This window comes from Gigantopelta aegis, chromosome 7, assembly GCF_016097555.1.
Source record: "Gigantopelta aegis isolate Gae_Host chromosome 7, Gae_host_genome, whole genome shotgun sequence".
In the NCBI taxonomy this organism is placed as follows: Eukaryota; Metazoa; Mollusca; class Gastropoda; order Neomphalida; family Peltospiridae; genus Gigantopelta; species Gigantopelta aegis.
In genome coordinates, this window is record NC_054705.1 from 36,290,338 (window position 1) to 36,317,837 (window position 27,500).

General features: G+C 36.9%; 1 protein-coding gene across 1 annotated transcript in view; it reads left to right on the forward strand.

Moving 5' to 3' along the window:
- LOC121378052 (cell death abnormality protein 1-like) overlaps positions 1-27,500 on the forward strand; it is a 33,798-nt gene that overhangs the window by 4,827 nt on the left and 1,471 nt on the right. The window contains exons 3-9 of the mRNA XM_041506151.1: positions 79-180; positions 957-2,252; positions 3,965-4,070; positions 4,723-4,952; positions 8,806-9,450; positions 24,012-24,116; positions 24,909-26,114. Of these exons, the coding sequence (XP_041362085.1) occupies positions 79-180; positions 957-2,252; positions 3,965-4,070; positions 4,723-4,952; positions 8,806-9,450; positions 24,012-24,116; positions 24,909-26,114 (3,690 nt within the window). The remainder of the gene's footprint in view (positions 1-78; positions 181-956; positions 2,253-3,964; positions 4,071-4,722; positions 4,953-8,805; positions 9,451-24,011; positions 24,117-24,908; positions 26,115-27,500) is intronic.

The window sequence follows — 27,500 nt, forward strand, 5'->3', positions numbered from 1 at the left end:
AACCTTAAATGGATATAAACACGAAAATAAGTTGAAATGAAAATAAAAATGTGATATTAGCAACTTTTAATCTTTCAGGAGTGACTTTTACCTGTACAGACAGAGGATCTCAGTGTTCGCACGAAACCTGTTCTAGTAGACATATTATGGACTGCATGAAGACGTGTGGTATTTGCACAGGTATTGGTTAATAGTGTGTTTAATAGTGTAACAGTAAACATAATCGCAATGTGAAATATCATTTAAGTATTGTCGAAAAAAATAAAAATAAAAGACAGGTATGACTGTCGTAAAATCAAATATAACTTTTCTTGTAATATCAATTGTAGTTTCAACTGTTCTTTAAATTCAAATATAGCTACACATACTGTAAAGTCAAATAACAGATTTGTAAAGCTAAATGTGAACTCAGTATAATTCACGACTGAATGTATACATTGTTTGTAATGGAATATAACTTTTCTTGTAATATTAACTATAGTTTTCAACTGTTCCAATATATGAGTGAAAACTTCGGTGTCTCTGAATTTTCGTTAGTATACTATTAACATCCCCAGGAGAGAAGTCTGAACATACAAGCCAAGTACTGCAGCATTTAAAAGCAAGATAAAGACTGTTCATGTAAAAAGCTAAAAGTTAAAAGGATAATCATATCACGGGATAAGCTGGCTGCAAGAAGTAACACAATAAAAGTTAGTTAATGCTTGGATCATACCCAGAGAGTCCCTCGGGCCACAGTCAGTGTATTCAAGTTATTTATCCACAATGATTCAGGACTGTTCAATTTAGTTTTGACAAGATCGGCAGTTAATTTTTAAATTATAATCGTGTCCTGTTGTGTTGTAAATTCAAATGTAGTTTCATGTATTGTAAAGACAAATAATAGATTTCTGAAGCCAAATGTAAACTCAACGTAATTCATGACATTTTCATAAGGATATTTTTTTTGTTTTCAGACGCCGACTGTGTAGAAGGATACTTCAGAATACAGAACCCAGACGAACCCTGTCGTCCGTGTGAGGAAGCAACAGTAGAAGACAAAACCAAAGGGACGTTTCAAAACAATTGTCCACAATGTCAAACTAGTGGGAGACGTGGTCCAGATTGCAAACATAACTGCAGTGAAGGATGCGTACAAAAGAAATGTGATCGATGGACTGGTGCCTGTGAGAGGTGTAAAACTGGCTATTGTGGAAGTATATGTTTCAAACGTGGACACTGTGATGTCTGTGATGATCGAGGTGTCTGCAGTGGTAGCTGTCACCAAGGGTGGTTTGGAATGTTATGTAAGCTCCATTGTCACGTGAAATGCAAAAGATGTGACAGGTCTACTGGACAATGCTATCAATGTGCAGAAGGATATTCTGGTACTAACTGCACTGAACCCTGTCCAACAACATGTAGGAGTATATCTTGTCAACAAGATGGCACGTGTCCTGAAGGATGTAAGGATGGTTTCTATGGAGACAAGTGCTCAAAAACCTGCAGCACCAAATGTTTCAACAAACGTTGTCGCCAAACTATCGGATCGTGTGCAGATGGTTGTCTTCCAGGTTACTCTGGAGAGAAGTGTGACATAACGTGTCATGGAATGTGCCTTGCCAACTCCTGTGACAGCCCTATGGGTAAATGTAAAGAGGGTTGCAGCAAGCCCGATGTGTACGGTCCTTTCTGTAACTATACTTGTAATGGTAACTGCGAGTCTGTGCGATGTCAGAGTGATGAGTCTGGTGATGTTCTGTGTAGTGCTGAATGCATCAGTGGTAAAATGGGAGACCACTGTACACAGGACTGCCCTGCGTATTGTCACGGATCATGCGATCAAATATCTGGTAGGTGTTTAAAATTATGCAGGTCTAGAAACGACTGCTCTGAAAAGTGCCCTGTTAACTGTCTCATGGAGAACTGTCTCCAGGACAACGGCACCTGTACACATGGCTGCAAACCATCTTTCTATGGAGCCACGTGTTCTAAGCTCTGCAGTAAGAACTGTACGAAATCAGAGTGCCATATGGATCCAGGACTAACCTGCGTGGATGGATGTGTTGGTGGGTGGAGAGAAAACTACTGTGAACAGAAGTGTCAAGACAATTGTTCTGTTTGTGACCAACACTCTGGAAGATGTAGTGGGTGCGTGGAGGGGCTCTATAGGGATAACTGCGATAGTCTTTGTCCTGACGGGTGCTCTGTGTGTAATCAGGTCACTGGAACATGTATGGCGCCCGGAGATGAAGATCAAAGAAAAAGCATTGGTGAGTATTTATACGGAGCATTTCTTTTATTTACATTTTTACCCAGTATATATCAAGAAAAGCTTTTGTTTGTTTTTGTTTGTTTGTTTGTTTGTTTGTTTGGGTTTTTTCTTTTTGTGTGTGTGGGTGATTTAGTTTCTCTGGGTTTTTTTTAAAGTAAATGTTATTATTCCATGAATTGCCACATTTATATCAATATCACCTAACTACGCAGATCGGGTATATTACTTAATGCGTATTTATGGCATAAACCTGGACGTTGTTTCAAAGTGAAACACAAATAAGTCACAACTAAAAGAAAGAGAAAAAAAAACCCCTTGACATTAATCATCCAGCTAACTATTTTATTAAACATACACTTTACATTTTCCTATGTATCTACATATTATTTCTCGATCTAGTTTATTCATATACACGTATATTATTTCTTGTGTGTGTATTTTATTCATCTATGTATTCATTCTTGTTGTATGTGTATTTTATCGCTCTATAGATCATTTGTTTGGTGTACGTGTATTTATCCCTCCATACATTATGTTTTGGTGTACGTGTATGTTATTCCTCAACACATTTATTTCTTATTGTGCACTATACATTGAAAGAAAATCTGTTCCTAATACAATGATTGTAATATGGACCGGAAGCCTAAAGTTATTTGAATAAGATTATTGATTGATTAATTGATTGATTAATAATTCGTGTATATACAATTTATTCTTGTACAAATGCAATTTGTTTTATTCCTATATATTACAAATTAGTTTTTTTACTGCAAGCATTTTATTTATCTATACTGTATTTCTTTTTCATTTATTTTGTTCCTATATATTGGGTGATTCTTTAAAAAATATATAGAAGTCTGGATGAAGGAAAGAAGTGCGTTTCATTCTGGACGAGCTACACTACAACCGGCCTCACTAACCCACTGTCCTGGACAGACAGCCCAGATAGCTGAGGTGTGTGCCCAGGACAGCGTGCTTGAAGCTTAACTGGATATAAGCACGAAAATAAGTTGAAATGTAGTAGAATGTGGTGACAATCGTTTTAATAAGTATCGTAGGTGTTGAGTAGGTGGGGTGGGATTTAGCTCAATCCGTGGAGTGCTCGATTGACGTGCTTGCGTCGCACGGTCAACCCAGCTGGGTGGATCCATTCAACTGATTTTTTAATTCTCGTTACAACCAATCATTGTATGTGCGTTCTTGTCTGTGGGAAAGTGCATATAAAAGATCCGTTTCTGCATTAAGGGAAATGTAGCGGGTTTCCTCTTATGACTACGTGTCAGAATTACCAAACGTTTGATATCCAATAGCCGATTATTACTTAATCAATGTGCTCTAGTGGTGTTGTTAAACAAAACAAACTTTAACTTTTTATTGAGTAGGTTTGTCAATGGTATAACATTTTTGGCTGTTCTCTATTTTATTTTTTCATTCTCCATTTACAAAGAAGCAAGTACCATACCTATAAAAGTTTAACTATTAACAGAAAATATAATAAAAGTATTTTATGCCAAAGGTCTTGTTACTTACTAATTCCGATATTCAACTTAAAGACATTGGAAAGCTTTTGTTTCTTTGTTTGTTTGTTGTCATTTTTGTTAGCTTGTGGGTTTTTTCGAAGGGGGGGGGGGGGGGGGGGGTGTGTGATTTTGTTTTCCTATGTATATTTTCTTCCCTTGTTCTTTATTTCTTGTACATCTTTTCTTGCAGATGGAATGTATATGAACATCACGAAACCTAACTTTGTGCTCCTGTGTTTGATCGTGTCAGTCATCGTTATGATTCTTGTTGGGGTTATTGTGCACCTGATACTCAGGTAATTAAAGCAATGCTTTAAAAACAACACATATCTACATGCATGCATACATACATACATACAGGTAGCAGCGAAGTAAATCATAACATACTGTCCACTATATTAACATAAATTTAAAAAAAATAGAAAAAGATTCCCAGGTGAATCACACATGTAGTGATGATGTCCAGTCCTTGTTTTGTGCAGCAAGTATGTATGAACTGGGTGATGTCAACCTAAATCTGGAAATAATCTCTTATTTTTGGAGGCACCCCCCATTTTGCCATTTCACGGCTGCTAGGAAGTCTCTCCACCCCGACCATGTATTCATACTCGGTATGTACAAATCACTCATGGAAAGTGAGATCTCATTCAACACAACTGTGCACCATAAATGTAGGTGCAATTCCTGTCAAAGATTCAATTTCTTACCTATTTTCAAACTCATAAATTATTTTATTCAAATAGGGGGTGTATTTTAAAAGCACTATCTTCGTGGGCAACACGACGCTCTTTGGTCAATTTACTTCTCTGCAACCTACATACACACACGTGTGTGTGTGTGTGTGTGTGTGTGTCTGTGTGTGTGTGTGTGTGTATATATATATATATAATTAATACACACACACACATACACACACATACACACATGTAAGTGTGTTTTTATTTTCAGGCGGACGAAATCCGAAAAACCATCTTCTGAAGCACATTCATTGACAACCATACACTCGACTTCTCACAGTTATGACACGATTGACGATACTAGGTCAGTAACAGATTACCAAACAATTCCGATGAACATTGAGAGCTCCATGACGTCACTACAGCTACCATCTCAAGGAGAACTATTTGATGACGTTGAGGAACGTCAGTGGCTCAAATGTAATGGTCATGCAACAGATGGCAGATAGAGATCTACGTCATCGCTTTATTTATTTATTAGGGAAACTGATGTACTTCCATGTTAATCCTAAAATAGACAGCAATAACCGTGATTATCACAGGACTGTCATTCTGGCTTCGTATTCAATAAGATATGCTGGTAAAGCACTAGGTTGTCTTATTAGCCAAAAGTAAACACATGAGTGGCATGAATTTTAATGTATTTAGAAAGCTGTACGACAACTTATTTCTACCGATTATTACTTATGGAGCATCTGTTTTGGGAACAAGGTATATTCTTGTATTGAGGCTGTTCAAAATAGAGCTTGTCCGTTTTTTCTAGGTGGTGGGGAAGTATACCCCTACTGATGCAGTGCTTGGGGATAGGGTTGGATGCCTGTGTTTCTGTCACAGAGGAAGGCTGTGTTAGAGCAGTGTTACAGATTAACCAAAGTGAATAATGATAGACTCAATAAGGTTTTCAATTGGGCTGAGAAAGTGTTGTTCTGTTCGTTGCAAAAACTTAATATTTAATGTGTATAATAGTTTTAAAATGTGTAATTATGACCATTTTTACAACACTGATGCTCTTTATGTCAGTAGTGTAAATGTGTTAATGAAAATTCTTGTTGCAAAATATTTATCTGATTGGTCTACACAGATAACATGGCAAACTGGTAAACTTAGAACACACAAACATATTAAATGTGAATATTTTACTGAATGTTATGTCAACTCTTTTGCCAGAAATGCATAGAATTGCTATTTCCAAATTTAGATGTGGCGTTGCACCTTTAAGGATAGAAACTGGTAGATATGAAAGTCTACCATTAGAGGAACGAACATACACTATGTGTAAAAGCGTTTTAATTGAAGGTGAATTTCGCGTTTTAATGAAGTGTCCTCTTTATGATGATCTTTCATGTCTACTGTGTATTTTATTATAATATGTATTTATTTTAATAGGTTTTCCGTTTTAGTCTCTCGTAACTCCATATGCACATTGTTGATCACTCCATGAAGCTGTTTTTAAAACAAACGTGCTTAAACGATTTTAATAAATTTTTATCTGTTATATACTTTTCAAAAAAAGTAGGGGAACCTGAAATATTAATGTTAATATCAACTATTAGACCGAACTTTCGTTTTGACCACAGACATCCCAGTAAAGAACGTTCAGGTATGTTTATCAACACACCGAAACACATTCCATAGTTTGCACATGCATCACGCAGTTGCCCCGTACACGTGCGTGGGCTGTCATTCTCGATTTTGACAATTTCCAGAACGGTCCATTAATCACTGTGGAACATTATTCCTGTCAATCTTTTTTCATTCTGTTGATCATACAGTTGTTATAGTTTTGTTTTTAGTCGTTTTTATTGTTTGAATTTGCGATTTACTGATAAAAACGTCAACTTTCAAATTTCACTTCTGACCCCAAACGATCTTTGGTGATCATAAAACCTACTGTAATACTGAACTACCGGTTGTAATGTTTGCCCAATTAAATCACTATTATCATATAGCCATTCCCCACAGCTAATATACCTTACAATATTGGCAATTGTAAATTCTTATTAGAGTTACCTTACCTTTTTGTCTTAATTTTCACCCTTTATTTCCGCAACATCCCGCTTCTCTCAGTTCGTTACGTAATGTCCATCTTTACTAGATTAAAAGTTGCAGACGACCGGCTAATCCGGTGCTTTAAACAGGTTTGGATAGCATTTTGTTTTTTAAGGTGGGTAAACATACTACATACTTTCCTCGTTGTCTAAGGTTTCAGAAAACCCCAGTTACAACCGCGGCATTTGACCTTGAAGGTCAAACTTTAAGGTGAAAATGTCAAGTAAGGTCAAACATAGATTTCAAATCTATGGACGAGATACTCTCAAAATGCAGTCTTTCACTTCATTTGTAGTGACTTTATAAAGTTATGACCGGCTCGGTGGCGTCGTGGCAGGCCATCGGTCTACAGGCTGGTAGGTACTGGGTTCGGATCCCAGTCGAGGCATGGGATTTTTAATCCAGATACCGACTCCAAACCCTGAGTGAGTGCTCCGCAAGGCTCAATGGGTAGGTGTAAACCACTTGCACCGACCAGTGATCCATAACTGGTTCAACAAAGGCCATGGTTTGTGCTATCCTGCCTGTGGGAAGCGCAAATAAAAGATCCCTTGCTGCTAATCGGAAGAGTAGCCCATGTAGTGGCGACAGCGGGTTTCCTCTCAAAATCTGTGTGGTCCTTAACCATATGTCTGACGCCATATAACCGTAAATAAAATGTGTTGAGTGCGTCGTTAAATAAAACATTTCTTTATAAAGTTATGAGGTATGTAAAATGAAATAACATACAAATATTATTATTATTATTATTATTATTATTATTTTAAATATATACACACATAACGTGATATATAGTTTATATATATTTTTTCTTCTCATTATTAATTGTTATTATCATTCTATTCTATTTTAGTTTATTTTATTTATTTATTATTTATTTATTATTTATTTATTATTGTTTATTATAACTTGTGTTTAGTCTCAGAATAAGCCACGCCTCTCTTCCATAGTCACTTTGACCGGTCAAAGTTAAATTTTATTATTGTTGAATGCACGGTCGGTCTGGGATCAAATGCCATCGGTGGGCCCATTGACCTATTTCTCGTTCCCTTGCTACTAATGGAACAAGTAGAGGGATTCCTCTCTAGGACTAATTACCAAATTAGCCGATGGTTAATAAATAAATGTGCTCTAGTGGTGTCGTTAAACAAAACAAAACAAACTTTCACTAGACAAACTCAGTCTATATATACATGTACACATATATACTATTATTATAGGCGTACAGGCTCCCATGTTTGTAGGGGAACAGGCTGGCTTTTGCCGGAATTAAACGAAAATGCCCGAATATTAATAACAATATTTATTTATATTAGAATTACTACCAAACAGCTATATAAAATCACTACGCATTTTTACATGGATTGCAACTGATGTTGAGGGTAAAATGATGGAAATAAATGGTAAAAAGGTCTCAGGTTAGCACATTTTGCCCCAATATATATATATATATATATATATATATATATAGATAGATAGATAGATAGATTATATAGACAGATAGATAGGTAGATATCAGAGATGGGGGCGATTAGTTGAACAAAGTAATAAATTACGATTACGATTAGTTTAGAATGTCACGATTACGATTACGATTACGATTACAAGATAATTGAAAGTAATCGATTAGGATTGCGAATACATTATCTAGCAATCATGATTACAATCATGATTACAATTCCAGAAATCTACACAAATAATGAAATGATGTTACCACCATGAAGTTATGCACTTTTTTTTATCTACATACATATACATGTGCAGAAGTTGTTCATTGCATTTAATTGTTGACATTCTAAAAATGACTATTATTAATGAATCGATTTGCAGTCATGCTCGCTTTGTGCCATATTATAAGGATCCAATTGTATCGGTGAAAATTACAAGTATCTTGGTCTGGGTGTGTTTATTTTGGTATTATCAGAAGCGCCGCGTTTCGTAGAACATCTATTAAAATCAGCTTTCGGGAATTTTTATCAGACGTGTTAATATTTTAAGCTATTTTAAAGGAAAATAAACAAAGGTTTATCGTGATAGACTTTCAACTGGGTGTTTGCTTAATTAGTTACGTTATTTGTGGTTATGTCTGCGACAGGGTGAGGATGACTGCCCATGGAATCAAGCTTGATATTAATCAAGCCAGCCAGTCGTAACCACAAACAAAAGAAAAGAAAGTTTGCCACGGTACCATTGGTGGACTTTCAACAACAACAAATGTATACAACGCTTTCGCAAAACAGTGTAGACATGCAGTCAAGTGGTTCCGTCAGTCCACCCTTGTGGGCTAAGACTTTATGCGACCAGATTTCACGGCTAAACCTGACTGTCAGTGATATTCACAAACGAACTGAAAGATTAGAAATCATCGACATCAAAGTGTGCACAATCGAGAACACTACTAGTGTCAAAACGGCTCATGAGCGAATATCTAAAGTAGAAGACAGCTGCCAATTTATAAGTAACACCTACGATAATATGAACTCTGAAATTAACCACCTCAAGAAAACAGTAGATGATCTCTCAAGAAACATGAGCACTGCACATGAAGACATTCACTATCTTTCCAAGAGTTTGAGTGAAACACAAATGGAATATGACAAGGCACACGATGAGATACTTTACCTGCAACACAGGACCATGAGGTTCAACATCTTGTTCTATGGGGTGCCAGACGGTGAGAAAAATGAGGACACTGAAGCAGCACTGGGAACAGTTCTAGAGAAAGAGATAGACATAACTGATGCTCCTGTACAGGTAACCCACAGGCTAGGTCCTTTCCGTGATGCACAGCATAAACCAAGGACAATAGTGGCCCATTTTGTCAGACTCCGAGACAAAGACAGAATCTTAAAGGCTGCAAAAAAACTAGCCGGAAAACCATTTGGCATAAGTGAACAGTACCCACAGGAAATCTTACAGCGAACAGTTGTATTCTATTTATAAACAAGCCAGGAGAAACAATAGGAGAGCATTTTTAAAAGTCGACCGTCTCTTCATCGATGGTGAGGAGATATTCCCAGATAAAGTTTATTCTAGACAACCATCCAGATACATGCCCACTCCAACTGTTGAAAGGAATACACTACCACAACGGAAACGAAACCGTCAAGACTCCCCCACCCAAAACACCATTGTACCCATTAGCAACAGATTCAGTGGAATGCCAGTAGATACAGCAGTTAACACCTAGGACAGGCCAGGAGGGATATATAGACATGCTCCGAAGATCAAACCTGATGTTCACCCCACTTATGTTGTCCCTAATACAGGAGAAAGCCCTTGTTATGCTGACACAGAGCTGCCTGTTCAGAGTAACAGTCAGTGTATCAATTATAAAGTGTTTAAAACACATAATAGTGTACATACCGATACTTACTTAAACAACGCCCATGCTGATACAGCATTGCCTATACACAGTGCTAGTCAATATACTGATTATGGTGTGAATAAACCACAAAGCAGTGTAGGTACCTGTTATGACATCAGTGTAAGTTGTGATGGTTATAATAAAGAACTAATAGTACATGTAAGCATCCAAGATATTAGTTACAACTGTGGTAAACCCCAAAATAATGTGCTTGTTGATAGCATTCCAAGACTGGACCATATAAAAACAGAAAAAAGAAACACATGGAACTCACCAGTATATTAATTAGAAAGTGCTTAATTTAAAAAAACAAGTAGTCATACAAGTGTTGATACAAATACCTACATAATTAGTAATTTTGGTCATGATGTGAATGAGGAAATACCTAATAGGCTAGTTACAAACCTTTCTCCTAGCACTTTACTCAGTCATAACCCTATATCTACTGATACTACACTGACCTACGCCAACTATCCGTATCACGGGAAAGAAATGTCAATACCTAGTAGTAATGAGTTGATAGCTAATTATAATTTTATAAAACATACCTGTGAATACCTGTAACCCAAGAAACACTTTACCTGCTGATACTTACCTTAGCTGTCCATATCATGATATTTCAGTACATGTACTTAGTGAGATGATTGATAATAGCAATTCCAATGACATAGCTGTGGATACCTGTCAATCAGGAAACCCATTTTCTGTAGATACTTACCATATTCTCCCTAGTGAGACAAACATGCCAGTTCCTAGAGAAGTAATATTTAAAGACAATTACAGTAACATATCTGCTGACACTTACCCCACTTATCCTAGCTGTGAAAACAAAGAGACAGAAATATATGCACCTAGTGAGTTGGTAACTAATAATACATTCAGTAACATACCTATGGATACCTGTAAAACAAGAAACTGTTTATCTTCTGTTGGCTATCCCACTTACTCTAGCTGTCAATATCATGAGACAGAAAATAATACTAGCATATCAGTACCTAGTATTACCATGGGTAGGTCACCATACTTTGTATATAATTACCCGACATATTATGATATTCATCCCATTTACCCTCGTTATAATCATAGTGATCCAGACATGATTGTGCATACTGAGTTAATAGTTATTAACATGTTTAATGCCATACCTGAGACAAGTTCACAAACTGAAGTACATACAAATATGAATGTTTGCAATGAGCCAATAGTTATTGATGCTTTTAATACCTTGCCTGTGACAAGTTCACAAACCCTTGTACATACAGATATGAATGCATATAGTGAGCCAATAGTTAATAATACTTTTAATGCCTTGCCTGTGACAAGTTCACAAACCCTTGTACATACAGATATGAATGTATATAGTGAGCCAATAGTTAATGATACTTTTAATGCCTTGCCTGTGACAAGTTCACGAACCCTTGTACATACAGATATGAATGTTAATAGTGAGCCAATAGTTAATAATACTTTTAATGCCTTGCCTGTGTCAAGTTCACGAACCCTTGTACATACAGATATGAATGTATATAGTGAGCCAATAGTTAATAATACTATTAATGCCTTGCCTGTGACAAGTTCACGAACCCTTGTACATACAGATATGAATGTATATAGTGAGCCAATAGTTAATAATACTATTAATGCCTTGCCTGTGACAAGTTCACGAACCCTTGTACATACAGATATGAATGTATATAGTGAGCCAATAGTTAATAATACTATTAATGCCTTGCCTGTGACAAGTTCACGAACCCTTGTACATACAGATATGAATGTATATAGTGAGCCAATAGTTAATAATACTTTTAATGCCTTGCCTGTGACAAGTTCACGAACCCTTGTACATACAGATATGAATGTATATAGTGAGCCAATAGTTAATAATACTTTTAATGCCTTGCCTGTGACAAGTTCACGAACCCTTGTACATACAGATATGAATGTATATAGTGAGCCAATAGTTAATAATACTTTTAATGCCTTGCCTGTGACAAGTTCACAAACCCTTGTCCATATAGATATGAATGTATATAGTGAGCCAATAGTTGATAATACTATTAATGCCTTGCATGTGACAAGTTCACAAAATGTTGTACATGCTAATGCATACCATAGTTTCCATCATGTTGCACAAACTATGACCCCTCGTCAAGCCCAGATGACCACCCTGAATAATACAGTAACCAACAACATCGACAACCATAACAGACACACATCTGAAAATAAGTTAACTAAGTAGTCCCCTGTTAACCTAAACAGTATTTTATCTGACCATATTTCACCAAACAGGCATCATGACAACCCAAACATATTTTTATCTAGCCAGCCATATGTTAACATTCAAAGCAACATGATAGAAGCTAATTCTTTAGTTAATAATGAAATAGCATACACTGATATAATGACTATACCAAGTTGCGAATACTTAGTTTGAATGTCTGTGGTTTAAAAAGTAAACTAATTATACCTGATTTCTCATTAATATCAAAATATGACATACTGTGTTTTCAAGAAAGCAAAACTGATGAAACAGACTGTAAGCCAGATCTTATCCCAGGCTACACAAATTATTTCAACAACAGAAAAGGTATCAGGTAGCATTGTCATTAGTGTTAAACATGAATTAGCTGATATTGTTAGTCAGTGAAAAACATCAATCCCAGTATATCTCTTGGCTTAGTATCACAGGCACTCAAAACAAGAATGAAGATAATTGTTTAATGGTTGGCGTTGTATATATTCCACCTACTAGCTCACCATATTATAAAGATGACACTTTTAATATTATCGAAAATGAAATATTTCAAAATGTAGAATAAGGAAAACCACTGCTCCTGCTAGGTGACTTTAATGCCAGAACTAAATGTTCTCCGGATTACACTACAGTTGATGATGTTTACACTGATGTTGATATGAATAATTTTATGAATGATATAACAAATCTTGACAATCTCAGTATTCCCAGAGATAGGGCAAGTCAGGACATAGGAAGGATTAACCAGCATGGAGTGAAACTTTTAGATCTATGCAAGTTATATATATATATATATATATATTCTCAATGGTAGATGTGGGACTGATAAATGTATTGGTAAAGTCACAAGTAAAGACTGCAGCCTGATTGCTATAGGTACTCACCATGTTTTTAAAAATGTAACTGATTTTCAAATCTGTGATTTTGACACACTTCTTTCTGATATCCATTGTGCTCTAATACTTACATATTCGTGTAAATGTAATACTGACGCAAACAATCCTGTAGATCATAGTAACGGTGTACGAAGGGAAACAGCACGCAAATGGGTTCCTAGTAAACGTGAAGACCTTATAAATAATATCGACAACGTAATCGAAAGCATTTCTCTATTTCTTGACGACGAGTCTACTAATACAAAAGCACGTGTCACAAAAGCCACCGATATGGCCTCAGATTAGAGTTATCTTCCCATTTGGTTGTCCAAAATCCGGAAGTTTGACCGCGCAAGTAGTCTGCTGTTTGACTGTGATTATTTCAAGGCAGACAGCTATGAAGTGGCAATTGTTTGACTGAAGTGACAGGGGATAGCATGTAGTTTGTAAACATGTGTAACTTGCTGACATTGAAGACTTGTTTGTGGTAATTCCGGCCCATGCAAAAGTAGTGCTTTTTGTGTAAAATGGGTGTACTCCGGCCTGGTTTAGAGGGGGTGTCTGTTTGAACCAATATGCTGGGAGAAAGAGCTGGACAACAGGAGTTGTCCTTTTCAGGGTATGTGTCCCCCATACAGGCAAAGGTACATACAAAACTTCACGGGCCTGCTGATATTAATAAAAATGTTATAGCCACTAAGGCTATATAGAAACATATAGCGAAATTAATTGTGGTCTGAGGCCATATGTTAAAAGATCTAATTTTAGACACGGCAGCCTCGACATTCGGTCACGTGCGTGTATACAGTGACAGCCGTAACAAAAGGTCAGCGCACAACAAGCGACTCTGGTTCGGAATAAGACACAAACATTTACGTACGAAGTATCTCGAGGCCAAAACAATATATGCTAGAAATAAAACTACAGATAATAAAATGAGATTAATTAACGCCAGTAAGTCTTACAAAAAGAGTATATTTAAGGCGTTTGCACAACATAAATTTAAAACAGAAATTAAATTGAGACGGTTACGGTTAGATGATCCCAAAGCCTTTTATAACATACTTAAGAAACAAGATAACTTCGATAACAACGTTAACGTTCCTCCCATTGATACATTTTTCAACTATTTCAGCGACTTAAATAAGGGCGAACCCAATAATGATAACGTATTTAATTTTAACATGGATGAAGTGCTATATGAAGTAAACAATGACAGTATTATTAACGCAGATGAAATAATGAAAGCCATAAAACAACTAAAATATAAAGCAGCAGGTGTTGATAGAGTAGTTAACGAATACATTAAGTCAACCGCTATGTCGCTCATGCCATTTTATGTTAAACTTTTTAATACTATTTTTGATAATGGAGTCTTACCAGATGAATGTCATACCGGTATTATTATACCAATTTTCAAAAACAAAGGAAGTCGGCTACATCCCGAAAATTACCGACCAATCACATTACTTTGCTGCTGCTCTAAACTGTTCACAACTTAACTTAATAACTGTTTAAGTTTATTTATTGAGGAAAATAATGCCATCAGTGAGGCCCAAACCGCGTTCCGTAAAGGCTATTCAACTACAGACCATATTTTTACAATACATCACTTAATAGATATCTTGAAAAAAAGGAAAAAGAAATTATATTGCGCTTTTGTGGATTTTGAGAAAGCATTCGATACGGTACCTAGAATACAGCTTTGGCATAAACTGCTACAGCATAACATAACCGGTAAATTGTTTTAGAATTATCCATGAAATGTATCAAGGTCTTAAATCAATGACTGTCGTAAATAATCAGCAATCTACTTTATTCCCATGTAACAACGGTATCCGTCAAGGTGAAAATTTATTCCCTATTCTATTCTCCCTGTGTTTGAATAATTTAGAAGATTATTTATCTAGCCATGGATGTGAAGGGGTTTCCCCTACAACAGACAACCAAGATCACCCAATAGATATTGCTTTACACATGCTTTGCTTGTTATATGCAGACGATACTGCCCTATTATTAACCTCTGCAGCAGACCTGAAACACACCTTAAATATGTTTTATCAATATTGCAATAAACGGAAACTTAAAATAAACGGTACAAAACGAAAAGATTGATTTTTAACGGTAACACCAAAGATTATAAACATAATTTTAAGATTGGAAATAATACATTAGAAAATGTAAAAAATATAAATACTTAGGAATTACTTTTACAAAATTAAACAACTTTCGAGATACTAAGAATAGACTTAAACAACAGGCTACAAAGGCCATGTACTTTGTACTATCAAAATCAAAGGAATGTAAACTTAAAATGTTTGACTCAATGGTTCTGCCAGTTTTATTATATGGATGTGAATTATGGGGATATGAAAAAGTTGATTTATTTAATTCTGTACAAATAAACTTTCTAAGACACATCATACCTGTTAAGAACGCAACACCAATATTTATGCTTTATGGAGAGTTAGGGAGAACGCCTGTCGAGTTAATTATATATAGAAGAATGGTATGTTACTGGGCGCGACTGATATCAGGAAAACAATAAAAATTGTCTACTCTTTGATACAAATTATGTTAAATTACCACCTTACTAACGGAACTAACTATAACTGGAATAATACTGTTAAAAACACACTGAATAACTTGGGAATGGGTGCTATCTGGAGAAGACAAATCTTTCATATCAGTAAATTGTCTCTTGACAACAAATTAAACAAAGACAATGTTATCAGTATTTACAAACATGGAAAAATAACATATCACTGTCATCGAGAGGCAACACTTACCGATTATACAAAGAACAACTATTTTTCAAAGCTATATCAATAAACTACCAGAAAAACTGAACAGCACTTTTAAAATTTAGAACGTCTAACCATTACCTACCCGTTGAAATTGGACGTTGGAATAATATACTCATAGAAGATAGAATTTGCACATTATGTAATGTAATGGACATTGGCGACAAGTTCCATTATCTTTTTATCTGCCATTTTTTCCATAATTCAAGAGTCCAGTTGCTACACCCATATTATTATACGCGACCAAGTACTTCATAAATATAATAGCTAATGAATTCAAACGCCCTTGACTACAAACACCACCAAAACCAAACATATTTAACAAAATATCACCGTTATCCACTGCACCATGTACAAGTTTAACAATCTATTCGTTTATAAGTACTTGGATACCCAATTATCTGTATTAAATATCTGTATTAAATATCTGTATTATTACATAATATATTGATGTGCGTGATTGTATGTGTTTGTATATGTGTTTGTGAATGTATTGTAATTAATGTATTCATTGTCAACCATCTTGTCACGTGTATATAACAAAATGTTTATATATATATTCCTCCTATGCCGGTGTGTAACGGCCCGAGTGTAAATAAAGTATTTTCTTGTCTTGTCAAACGTTTCTTAGTTGAATTCAGACCCGTGATAACGCTGTATATGCATTCAGAGGAAAGCAAGTGTTTTATTATAAAAACAAAATTATTTAATATACATATATATATTATTAATATTTTTTTACGGCAATGAATTAGGACACACAACTGGGGCATGGTGCAGCTCCCTTTTATTGCTATCTAGAACACTATTAATTCAAGTGGTTTTATAGTAAACGTAAACACGATAGATACCATTATGTGAATGTGTGTCTTCATCCCCTGGGTAACATTCATTTGATAATACAGACGTTATGATCCCCTGTTTCTCAAGGCAAATAATAGTTCTACTATGAGAGTAGTAGACAATGTGAGATCAGTTCTACTGACTGACCAGTACTGCTTCTAACTATCGGCACTGTTACTGGAGTTGATGCTAAACACATCTAAGTTTAGTAAATAATTATGAGTAATTATGAAAGTAATCGCTGATTTTACATTAGCAATGTAATCGATTACGATTGCGATTACATGCATTCTCAAACAATGTAATCGATTACGATTGCGATTACATGAAAACATGTAATCGATTACAGTCATATATATATATATATATATATATATATATATATATATATATATATATATATATATATATATATATATATATATATATATATATATATATATATATAGTGAAACCCACTACCTCCTTATTTAGAAAACATAATGAATATTCATATCACCGATGATAGTCATACTGTATAGTGCAAGATCCCGCCACCTTATTTATAAAAGATAATGAATATTCATATCAATCATTTGTCTTCAACCAATAAGAAGATCTGTCTGGTCGTTTCCACGGGAGACAGTTCCCCAGCTCGTGTATGAGAGAGAATGTACTGACTGGATTTTGTCATCTGATTGTTGGAATAATTTTCAACCAGTGCACCACGACTGGTATATCAAAGGCGGTGGTATGTGCTACCCTGTCTGTGGAATGGTGTATATAAAAGATCCCCTGCTACTAATGGAACAATGTAGCTCGTTTCCTCTCTAACACTATATGCGAAAAGAAGTAATTTTGTCCAAATATCCCTATAGTTTTTGCCAGAATTTGAGGATTTGTTCCCCCGCACGCCCCCCCCCCCCCCCCCCCACACACACACTCACACACATACCTTTCCGTCTCGTACGCTTATGTGTGGCGATACTATTTAACGTGAATGTCATTTGATGATATATATCATTATATGTGTTCAGGGTCAAGCTTATGTTGACATGCTGAATAGAAACTCGACAAGGAAACAGAAACTGTCAGAGTAAGCGACGTAATCTTCGTGAATAAATAAAGCGCTGGGTAGACACACTACAGTAAACTGGCATTATTCCAGAATACAAAAGAAGGGTTCTGTGTGTGTGTGGGGGGGGGGGGGGGGGGATGTGGTGATGTGGAGGGGGTTTATCATGACAGTGATTAAAATGTTATGTCTGGTTGTCTTCTGCAATGTTTTTTTAATTTTATTTGTGCACAATGAATTAAAAGTGAAGTATTCAGAATTAGGACTTGATTTTATAAGCTATTTACCATAGTTTGACACCCAAAAGCCGATTCATTCATTCATTCACTCATTCATTCGTTCGTTCATTCATGCATTCATTAATTCATTCAATCATTCAATCATTCATTCATTCATTTTATAAGATTGAAACCAAATATTTCATGCAGTTTTATATAAAACATTCATTTTGTTTTGGTTGGTATTCCTTCCACGGGTGTGGAACAAGTCATACTGATTCCCGAGAAATGTGTGACGTCATCCCGGGAAATAGAAACACATTGAGAACGTCTTGTAAATAGAATATTTGAAGGTTAGAGGGCATTTTGCTACGCAACAACAAACAAGTAGGCCTACCCCAAGTTCAGCGATCTCACATTACGCTAACGTTCGAGACCTACTTTACCGTGAAGCGGATACGTTAATCTGGACGATAGTTTTCTACTAAATCTGGCTGAATTGAAACGGTGGATTTCCCACAAACTGGAGCAGTGATTAAGCAAGATGTTGTAAGTATTGTTTCCCGGAAGCTGTAATAGTGCCATAGCAGGCCCGCAGAAACCGACGTGGGGGTGTTTTTCGTGGATACATGCGTGAAGTCATCCCGGGAAGGGGGCCAGATTTAGCTCAGTCGGTTGAGTGCTCGCTTGAACTGATTGTGTCACACGATCGAACAACCTCGGTGGAGCCATTGAATTGATTGGGGTTTTTCTCGTTCCAACCAGTGCACCACAACAGGTCAAAGAAAGTGGTATGTGCTATCCTGTATGTGCGATGGCGCATATAAAAGATCCCTTGCTGCATTAGAGAAAATGTTGCGCGATTCCCCTGATGACTACATGTCAGGGTTACCAAATGTTTGACATCCAATAGGCGATGATTAATAAATAAATGTGCTCTAGTAGTGTCGTTAAACAAACCAAACACTTTAAACTCATCCCGGGAAATACAAACACTTGATGCCTAACACATTTACGGCCAATTTAGGGGTACTAAAGGTTTTGGGGCCTTATTTTTACTACGACCAAAAAACGTATATTTTCGTCCTAAAATGGGGTCATGGGAAGGGACGACACAGTGACCCATACGCTGTTGCTACGAACCTGCATATTTTTAAAGTACCCTGCCCCCACTATAGCGTGTGACCCTCCACATCAGGAATCTTTCCTATCGAACTGAGTAGCCGAAACCATTTTGCACTGCCTAATTTAATACATCATACACGTTACATTCAATTAATTAAAAAGTTAAAAACGAGTACAATGATTTATTATTCTTCGGCTTTTGAAGGTCAAATATTAGATAATTCTGACATAATTATGGTCTTGAAGGAAACCCGCTACATCATTCAATTGGTATCAAGGGATCTTTTATATGCACTTTACAGGATCTTTTATATGTACTTTACAGGACAACAGCTACCAAAACCTTTGATATACCAATCGTGGGACACTACTTGGGACGCGAGAAACGCAATCAGATACTGAGTCCATTGACGGGATTCGATCCTTCAACCCAAGCACCTCAAGTGAGTACTCTACCTACTGAGCTAGATTCTACGCCAGTGTGTTAAGGGTCATGTATACTGGGTGCCCAGTGGTACAGCGCTCGCTCGATGTGCGATCAATCCCCGTCGGTGGGCCCATTGGGCTATTTCTCGTCCCAGCCAGTGCACCACGACTGGAATATCAAAGGCCGTGGTATGTACTACCCTGTCTGTGGGATGGTGCATATAAAAGATCCCTTGCTGCTAATCGAAAAGAGTAGCCCATGAAATGGCGATAGCGAGTTTCCTCTCTCAAAATCTGTGTGGTCCTTAACCATATGTCTGACGCCAAATAACCGTAAATACAATGTATTGAGTGCGTCGTTATATAAAACATTTCCTTCTTCTTTCGTTTGAAACACACTGGCCTGTCATAGCAGTGTTTCACATATTATGTACAGTATTTGCGACTTACCATGGATTTTTTGAGTGGAGTTGGAGTGTCTAACAATTGTATGTTATATAGACTAATATTTTTAGAGTTTTAGAGATAGTGGATGCGGCGCATACATTTATTTAAGCATTGTAATTCGGCCCCTACCAGGCGCGTAGGAACAATATCTGGAGTGGGGTGGCACAACCTCTAGTGGAGGCTAGGAGGGGCCCAAATCCTGTCTGTGTGTTACTAAAGATTTTGGGGACTTATTTAGTCCGTCCGGCTAAAAAAAAAAAATCGAAATACATTACTTTCAACGAGTGTTAATGTGTTAAATACCATTTTGTCGCCGGGTGGAACCGGTCTCGGACATAAAAGACTGGTAGGTACTGGGTTCACAGCCCATTACCGGCTCCCACCCAGAGCGAGTTTTAACGACTCAATGGGTAGGTGTAAGACCACTACACCCTCTTCTCTCACTAACCACTAATAACTAACCGAATCCATCTGTTCTATTCTGTTGTAGTAACAATGCTATTGCACGAATGTGAGATATATAGTTTTTTGAAAACCTTGATAAGATAGAATGACTCCATATTCAGTTATAAAACATTTAGCTGTAGACAGAAAAAAACATACACCCGCTTTTACATTATATGGTGAATTAGGAAGAAAACCCCTTTACTTGATTATATACTGTATATTACTCGATTATTTACTTGATTATTTACTGTATGATCTGTTTTTGGACTTGACTTTTAATAGCTAAAAGTAAACAATTACCCTGTGCGTTTGATTTAGTAAATTAGTTTAGGAGTGGCAGTCCTCTTTATAGCGGCGCAAGAAGGATTAAATCTCTAATAAAGGATCTCCCCTGTAGTGGTTGTCCTCCTACAGACGAGACACTAGATAAAGATTCATGGAGTCGACCACTATTTTACCAAATGGCTAATCGACTGCCGAGATACGGCCCTGATCATGTATTACGGTTTTGTCGTTCAGATATTACAGAGATACGGCCCTGATCACGTATTACGGTTTTGTCGTTCAGATATTACAGAGATACGGCCCTGATCATGTATTACGGTTTTGTCGTTCAGATATTGCAGAGATACGGCCCTGATCACGTATTACGGTTTTGTCGTTCAGATATTGCGGAGATACGGGCCTGATCATGTATTACGGCTTTTTCGTTCAGATATTACAGAGATACGGCCCTGGTCACGTATTACGGTTTTGTCTTTTAAAACAAACATGCATCCAGCTGTGTTTAGTCTTAGAATAAGCCACGCCTCTCTTCGATAGTCACTTTCACCAGTCCATTGGACTATTTCTCGTTCCCGCTATGGCACCACGACTGGCATATCAAAGTTATATGTGCTATCCTGTCTGTGGGGTGGTGCATATAACATCTCTTGCTACTAATGGAAACATGTAGCAGGTTACCTCTCTAAGACTGTGTCAAAATTACCAAATGTTTGACATCCAACAGCTCTAGTGGTGTCATTAAACAAAACAAATTTTGATACACGCATCGCACGCATCCAGTCACGACGCTCTTATTGAAACTAATGTATTTCGATATTTTACGCCGGTCCGCACGCACGCGCCGCATCCAGTCTATATGAGTCTTTAAAGGGACATTACCGAGTTCGCTGCAATTTTTAAGATGTTATCGACTTACAGAGACTTTTTAACGATTGTAATTACATATCAACTATATTTTTCTGCATAACATATCAGTGGCTGTATATTAAACGTGTTTTTGATCGTTCTAATATTTGTACTAGCGTAAATTTCATTTTATTTCCTAAAATATGTGTTTTCGTACTTACGAAATTATTTGAAGACAAAATCCAGTTTGGGCTTCTCACAAATATTAAGACGACCAGAAACACATTGAATATACAGACACTGATATTCTAAACAAGAAAATATATTTAATATGTAAGTTTGATCGTAGAAATATTTTAGTAGTCGGAAACATCTTACAATGCAGCAAACTCGGGAATATCCCTTTTAAAGTTTCTTTTGTCCTCGTGACGTCAGTTGCGTACGAGCTCCCATTTTGTAGTGGCTGGGGGTAGTGGTGGGGTGCGTGGTGGGGTGGGTGTAGGCTGATGTTTGCCCGAACCTGGATAACAGCATTTATTTGTACATGTATTAGCATTACTGCAAAACAGCTATATAAAGTTGCTAACGAATCACTATGCATTTTGCCATGGATTAAGAATATTATTGTGGGTAGATTGATGGCAATTGATAGTAAGAAAGGTTTCAGGCCAAGTTAATTTACCTGCCTCGGTGGTGTAGAGGTTATGCCACCGGACTTGAGGCTGGAAGGTACTGAGAAATATTGTCGACCACGATTTTTTTTAATCAGCAACCATCGGGCCAGAACACCGCTTCGTGTTGCTGTTATACAAGTGACACTATAGGGTGTATACTACCAAATCAAATCCCATAGACGACAATAGTAACATATGCGGCTAAAACTCCTACCTGCAACGTATCAACCGACATAAACGCCACGGATATAAATACTACCACCCCTTACACTTAAAGTGAATCAGAAAAAAATGGGGGTCAAGCTGGTCGTTTCTGAGGTAACGGGTAGCGTCTATGACTACCCTAGTTTCGCACAAAATTTGAGTACTTTTTTTTTACAGGTACCCCATACATGTTTCAAGCACAAGGCTACTTGACACATTGGTACTAGATGAAATAAAATTGCACATTTATTTTACCCAGATGAAACTATTATTTTTTACAACAAACACACTCACATTTACACTCACATTTATAACCAATCACAGGACTTGTGTTGTTCACTTCTCTATCAAAAGTTGGGTGCACCTCGAACTTTGACCCAGCCGGAAGTTATTTGGTATAGTACTACCTATACCACTTGCACAGTTGTTATCAGTTAGTACTACATATAACAAGTAATTTTAAACCTATGGGTTATTTAAATACTGGACAGGCCAACCTATGCGTAATCATCACAAAAAGATTTTAAAAAGCATATAGAAATTCTGTAGTTTTTTGGGTTTTTTTTAATGAGGAACTATTTCTTGAAGCTGGCTATACAAAAAAAAGTAACGACACGACAAATGGTGGTGTGGTACGTAAGCGAAAAACCTGATTTTTTTTTTTATGTCATTGGTATCAGACACATGTCCGGGTATTTCAGTTGATACAAAGTGTACCAATAGTCTTTTACAGCATTACAGGTTGAAGGAAGGGTTTTGTTTAACAGAGGAGTCTAAGGGTGCAACGTCCCAGAAAAAAAATCATGAATATTAACTGTCCGTTTGGAAGAATATAGTGACGTCCACTTTTATACGTTCTTAATATATAAGAGTGGGTGGTGGGTACTTTTAGTACTCGAATTATCAAGCATTGACATCTATTACAACTGTTTATTTTATTTAGAGTCACCATGAAAACACATTGATTAATTAATCATCAGCTATTGGATGTCAAATATTTGGTAATTCTGACAAGTAGTCATTAAAGGAAACCTGCTGCATTGTTCCTAATGCAGCAAACAATCTATTATATGCACTTTCCCAGTGACAGGAAAACATATACAATGGCCTTTGACAAGTTGTGTTGCACTGGTTGGAACGGGAAACACCAAATCAGTTGAATAGATCCACCGAGGTGGTTCGATCCTGTGATGGAATCACCTCAAGCGAGCATTCAACCGACTGAGCTAAATCCCTGTTACAAATGAGACAGTTAACTGTAACAATGCCTTTTCTGATATTACCGGCCTCGGTTGTGCCGTGGTTAAACCGTTGGACATAAGGCTTGTAGGTACAGGGTTCGCAGCTCGGTACCTGCTCCAACACAGAGCGAGTTTTAAGAACTCAATGGGTAGGTGTAAGGCCACTACACCCTCTTCTCTCACACTAACTACTAACAATTAACGACTAGCACACTGTCATGGACAGATAGCCCAGATAGCTAAGGTGTGTGTTCGGAACTGCGTGCTTGAACCTTAATTGTATATAAGCACGAAAATAAGTTGAAATGAAAATGTGATATTAGCAACTTTCAGTCTTTCAGGAGTGACTTTTAATTGTACAGACAGAGGTGGATCTTTTTGTATGCACGAGTACTGTTCTGATACACATCTTATGTACTGCATGAAGACGTGTGGTATTTGTACAGGTATTGGTTAATAGTGTGTTTAATAGTGCAATACTAATCATAATCGCAATGTGAAATATCATTTAAGTATTGTCGAATTGCTTTTTTTAAAAGACAAGTATGACTGTCGTAAAATCAAATATAACTTTTCTTGTAATATCAGTTGTAGTTTCAACTCTTCTGTGAAATTGAAATATAGCTATATGTACTGTAATTTCAAATAACAGATTTGTAAAGCTAAATGTGAACTCAATATAATTAACGACTGAATGTATACATTGTTTGTAATGGAATATAACTTTTCTTGTAATATCAACTATAGTTTTCAACTGTTCCAATATATGAGTGAAAGCTTCGGTGTCTCTGAATTTTCGTTAGTATACTAATTTTCGTTAGTATACTATTAACATCACCAGGAGAAGTCTGAACATACAAACCAAGTACTGCAGCATTTAAAAGCAAGTTGAAGACTGTTCATATAAAAAGATAAAAGTTAAAAGGGTAATCATATCATGGGATAAGCTGGCTGCAAGAAGTAACGCAATAAAAGTTAGTTAATGCTTGAGTCATACTCACTGAGTCCCTCGGGCCACAGTCAGTGTATCCAAGTGATGCATCCACAATGATTCAGCACTGTTCAATTTAGTTTTGTCAAGATCGGCAGTTAATTTTGAAATTATAATCATGTCATGTTGTGTTGTAAATTCAAATATAGTTGCATGTATTGTAAAGTCAAATAATAGATTTGTAAAGCCAAATGTAAACTCAACGTATTTCATGACATTTTCATCAGGGTATTTCTTCTGTTTTCAGACACTGACTGTGTAAAAGCATACTTCAGAACTCAGAACCCAGACGAACCCTGTCGTCCGTGTGAGGAAGCAACAGTAGAAGACAAAACCAAACGGACGTTTGAAAACGATTGTCCACAATGTCAAACTAATGGGAGACATGGTGAAGATTGCAAACGTAATTGCAGTGAAGGATGCGTACAAAAGAAATGTGATCGTTGGACTGGTGTCTGTGAGAGGTGTAAAACTGGCTATTATGGAGGCAAATGTATCAAATGTGGACACTGTGATGTCTGTGATGACGAAGGTGTATGCAATGGTAGCTGTCACCAAGGGAGGATTGGAAGCTTTTGTGATTTGATGTGTCCCAGTAATTGCACCGGATGTGACAGGTCTAGTGGAAAATGCTATCAATGTCCAGAAGGATATTCTGGTACTTACTGCACTGAAATCAGTCCCACAACACGTAGGAGTATATCTTGTCAACAAGATGGCACGTGTCCTGAAGGATGTAAGGATGGTTTCTATGGAGACACGTGCTCAAAATCCTGCAGCACCCACTGTTTAATCGAACGTTGTCACCAAGCTAACGGATCGTGTGCAAAGGGATGCAGCAGGCTCGATGTGTACGGTCCTTTCTGTAACTATACTTGTAATGGTAACTGCGAGTCTGTGCGATGTCAGAGGGATGCGTCTGGTGATGTTCTGTGTAGTGCTGAATGCATCAGTGGTAAAGTGGGAGACCACTGTACACAGGACTGCCCAGCGTATTGTCACGGATCATGCGATCAAACATCTGGTAGGTGTTTAAACTTATGTAGGTCTGGTTACTATGGAAACGACTGCTCTGAAAGGTGCCCTGTTAACTGTCTCACGGACAACTGTCTCCGGGTCTACGGCACCTGCACCTATGGCTGCAAACCTTCTTTCTATGGAGCCACGTGTTCTAAGCGCTGCAGTAAGAACTGTAGGAAATCAGGGTGCCATATGGATCCAGGACTAACCTGCGTGGATGGATGTGTTGGTGGGTGGAGAGGAAACTACTGTAAACAGAAGTGTCAAGACAATTGTTCTGTTTGTGACCAACACTCTGGAAGATGTAGTGGGTGCGTGGAGGGGCTCTATGGGGAGAACTGCGATAGTCTTTGTCCTGACGGGTGCTCTCCGTGTAATCAGGTCACTGGAACATGTATGTCGCCCGGAGTTGAAGGTCAAAGAAAAAGCATTGGTGAGTATTTATACGGAGCATTTCTTTTATTTACATTTTTACCCAGTATATATCAGGAATATTTTGTGGGTTTTTTGTTTTGGGTGGGTTTTTTTGCTTTTTTGTGTGGTTTTTTCTCTGTTTTTTTTAAAAAGTAAATTTTATTATTCCATGAATTTCCACATTTATATCAATATCACATACCCACTCGGATTGGGTATATTATTTAATATGAGTAAATAAATACATATTCATGACATAAATCTGGACATTGTTTCAAAGTGAAACACAAATAAGTCACAATTAAAAGAAAGAAAAAAAACCTTGACATTAATTATCCAGCTAATGAGTTTATTAACAATACACTTTACATTTTCCTATGTATCTACATATTATTTCTTGATCTAGTTTATTCGTCTATACATGTACATTGTTCCTTGTACGAGCATTTTATTCATCTATGCATTCATTCTTGTTGTACGTGTATTTTATCCCTCTATACATCATTTGTTTGGTGTATGTGTATTTTATCCATGTATACATTATTTCTTGGTGTACGTGTATGTTATTCCTCAACACATGTATTTCTTGTTGTGCTTGTGTTTAATTTCTACATTATTTCTTATATAGACACGTGCACTAAACAAGTGCGTTTCAGGACGAACTACACTACAACTGGACTTAATAAACCACTGTCCTGGACAGCCAGCCCAGATAGCTGAGGTGTGTGCCCAGGACAGCGTGATTAAACCTTAATTAGATATAAGCACGAAAATACTGGAAACCGTGAAAAAAATGCGTGCGTATAAATTTCGCGTCGTTCGCGTCCAACTTTATGTCGCGAAATTAATACGCACGCACTATTTTCCAGTTTGAAGTGTGCATAAAGTAATTTGTTTTGTTTTGAAATATTTGATTGAGAATAAAATTCACAAAAAGATTCACTCAACAGGCAACTATAAACGAGCTCTTCTTGATGGCGACTAATCGTTAATTGTTTTATGTAACTTCAATCGATGGAGACTAATCGTTTATTGTGTTATCTACCAAAGGGTGTTAACGGTTAACAACTGAAGCTGTGAGTTGTGATTCTAATACAGGTGAGGTGGGTAGGGCCTAATCCCCTCTATGGACTCTGTACCAGGCACACTTGCTTGATGTAGGATAACAGAATATTGATTTACAGATAGTAACTGTTATAAAGTTACTGTCTTTATCCACTTTTTTTTTTTGAGCTGTCAACTGTCGTTCGCGAAATTTACACGTCGCGAACATGCGCTAAGGTATACATTCGCAAAAAAAACACGTTGCAATATTAATACGGTTTACAGTAAGTTGAAATGAAATGAAATGTAGTAGAATGTGTTGACAATCGTTTTAATAAGTATCGTAGGTGTTGAGTAGGTG